The following is a 2,269-nucleotide window of genomic DNA, read 5'->3' as shown; positions in this document are numbered from 1 at the left end:
AAAACCCTTGGGGGCCCCCCGCCCTCCCCCCCCCCCCCTTTTCCCAAAAACCCTAATTTTTTTTTCCCCCCCCCCCCCCCCCCCCCCCCAGCTACATCCCCCGCTGCGGCTCCCCCGCCTCCTCTCTCCATGACGCATCTGCGCCACGGCCGCCCGCACCGCATCCATGGCTGGGGCCTCGTTAAGGCCCCGGGCGCGCGCTTCGCCCAGCGCCGCTACATGCGCCTCATCCACTACACCCTGACCGTATTCGACGGCCCGGATGAGGACACGGACCTCGTTCTCTGCGAGCAGATTCTCGTCGGCGCCCAGGTCTCCTCCGTCAACCGCCGCCGCGAGATCGTCATCCGCTTCCCCAACGACCGCCTCACCGTCCAGCTGCGCACGGAGAAGGAGTACCAGGCCTGGGACCGCGCCTTCCGCGACGGCTCCCGCGTCGCCGACAACTACTACAAGCTCGTCCCGTCGCGCAAGCTCGGCGCCGGAGCCTTCTCCTCCGTCTTCTTCGGCTTCGATAGCGACGACGGCGATCACGTCGCCATCAAGGTCGTCGATAAGACGAGATGCTCGCGCGCAGAGCTCGTCTTTGCAGAGTCCGAGGCTCGCATGATGGCCTATGTGCGCCACCCTTTCATCGTTCAATGTCGCGACATTTTTGACGCCCCGCACGCCATGCACGTCGTCATGGAGTACATGTCCGGCTCCACCTTGGAGCAGCGCATGCTTGCGAGACCCCCCGCCGAGAGACCCTTCTCGGAAACCATTGCTGCCACCGTCATGGCACGTATTCTTTCCTCTCTCGCCTATCTCGAGGCCGAGCGCATCTGCCATCGCGACGTCAAGCCGGAGAATATCCTCCTGTCTACAACGCAGAACGACGATTTATGGCCTACGTCGGCGAGGTTATCTGATTTTGGCCTTGCCGCCTTTATCGACACCGATTTCGATCTCACCGATATTGTCGGCACACCAAACTATGTCGCCCCCGAAGTCATTTCGAGGGACGAACTTAACAACGAACGCGTTGGCTATGGATCTCCAGTCGATGCATGGGCCGTGGGAATTCTCTTGTTTTGGATGTTGACGGGCGGCAAGCTTCCTTTTGATGGACCAGATTCGGGCGCCATCTTCAAGGCGGTGAGAGCTGCCGAACTCGACCTGGAGGTCGCTCCATGGCCATCTATATCATCCGGAGCCAAATCTCTTTTGAAGGGGCTACTCCACCCTAATCCGAGGATACGTTTGCGCTCAACTGCCGCGCGTATGCACCCATGGCTGTTGTGCGCCCAGGAAGTGCATTCTGCCACACACCACGCGCACGCCTATACAAATAGCCACCAGCGTGGCATGGTTCTCGGTGTAAAAAAACGGGTGCGAGCGGCGGTACGGGCAATCATGGCTTACAACCTATTTTTGCAGTTGGTGAACAAACAGGTGATAAGGGAGCAGGAGACGGTTCGAAGCGAGCGCCTGCGCAAGCACGGGATCGCGAAAAAGGCTAGCCTTGGTGAGAAGATGCAGCGGGCGCCGGAGCGGGCGCCGGCTGGTGCGGATGGACTCGGGTACAACGTCGGGTTGTTCCCGAGCTTTGTACCGAAACGGCGGGCACGGGCTGGGCCTTTGTCGAGTAGCCAGAAGAAGGAGAGCAACGTGAGCTCTGGCTTCTCCACGACGGGGTCGGACCACAGTAGATCGTTGCCCACGAGGGTGAGCGGGGAGAGTGGAAGCAGTGCCGGGAGCTTGACACGAGGCGGGGAGAAGCAAGTGAGCATAGATCGATCGTCTGTGGGATCGAAGTCATCGACAAAATCGGGCTCGTGGGGGTTCAAACTGAGGGGGCGAGGTACGGACAAGGGCTCGTGAAGAGAGAGAGAGCAATGTATGGCAGTGTGGGGCGCGTTTTGCCAGTGTCTATCCGGAAATGAAAAGAGGCCTCATGCTGGGCAAGGGGGTGTGTGTGTGTGTGCGTGTGTGTGCATTGTTGGTTGCGGGACGGTTGGGTGTGGGATGTTGAAATGTGCACTGGGTTTATGGCAGTGAAGGTGGATTTTGTCGGAAGGTTGTGTTTCGTGTGTGGACAAGAAAGCGGTGCTCTCGGTTTGTATAGTGCGATTGCAAAGCTGCGGAGCGCGGACGACAAAGAGTGTGTGTTTTAATATTCGGTCCTTTGTGTTGATTTGTGTGCGGAGCGTTGGTGTGCGGGGGGGGGGGGGTGGTGCGGTAGACATTGCTGGGAGAGGAAGAAATGCCCCCTGCGATATGTTTGGGG

At 59.5% G+C, this 2,269-nt stretch overlaps 3 protein-coding genes across 3 annotated transcripts in view; 2 read left to right on the top strand and 1 right to left on the bottom strand.

Moving 5' to 3' along the window:
- Positions 1-129: 129 nt before the first annotated feature.
- On the top strand, positions 130-1,863 carry CHC_T00009473001 (Serine/threonine protein kinase). Its single transcript, XM_005712400.1, has one exon. The coding sequence runs from the start codon at positions 130-132 to the stop codon at positions 1,861-1,863; it is 1,734 nt and encodes a 577-aa protein (XP_005712457.1).
- Positions 1,864-1,934: 71 nt separating this feature from the next.
- On the bottom strand, positions 1,935-2,228 carry CHC_T00001560001 (hypothetical protein). Its single transcript, XM_005712399.1, has one exon. It carries the CDS (start codon positions 2,226-2,228, stop codon positions 1,935-1,937), a length of 294 nt encoding a protein of 97 aa, XP_005712456.1.
- Positions 2,229-2,245: 17 nt separating this feature from the next.
- CHC_T00001559001 (hypothetical protein) overlaps positions 2,246-2,269 on the top strand; it is a 1,254-nt gene continuing 1,230 nt past the window's right edge. The window contains exon 1 of the mRNA XM_005712398.1: positions 2,246-2,269. This exon is cut by the window's right edge and continues 1,230 nt beyond it. Coding sequence (XP_005712455.1) covers positions 2,246-2,269 — 24 coding nt within the window.

This window comes from Chondrus crispus, genomic scaffold (assembly GCF_000350225.1).
Source record: "Chondrus crispus Stackhouse genomic scaffold, scaffold_102, whole genome shotgun sequence".
In the NCBI taxonomy this organism is placed as follows: Eukaryota; Rhodophyta; class Florideophyceae; order Gigartinales; family Gigartinaceae; genus Chondrus; species Chondrus crispus.
This window is presented reverse-complemented; position numbering and strand designations above follow the sequence as displayed.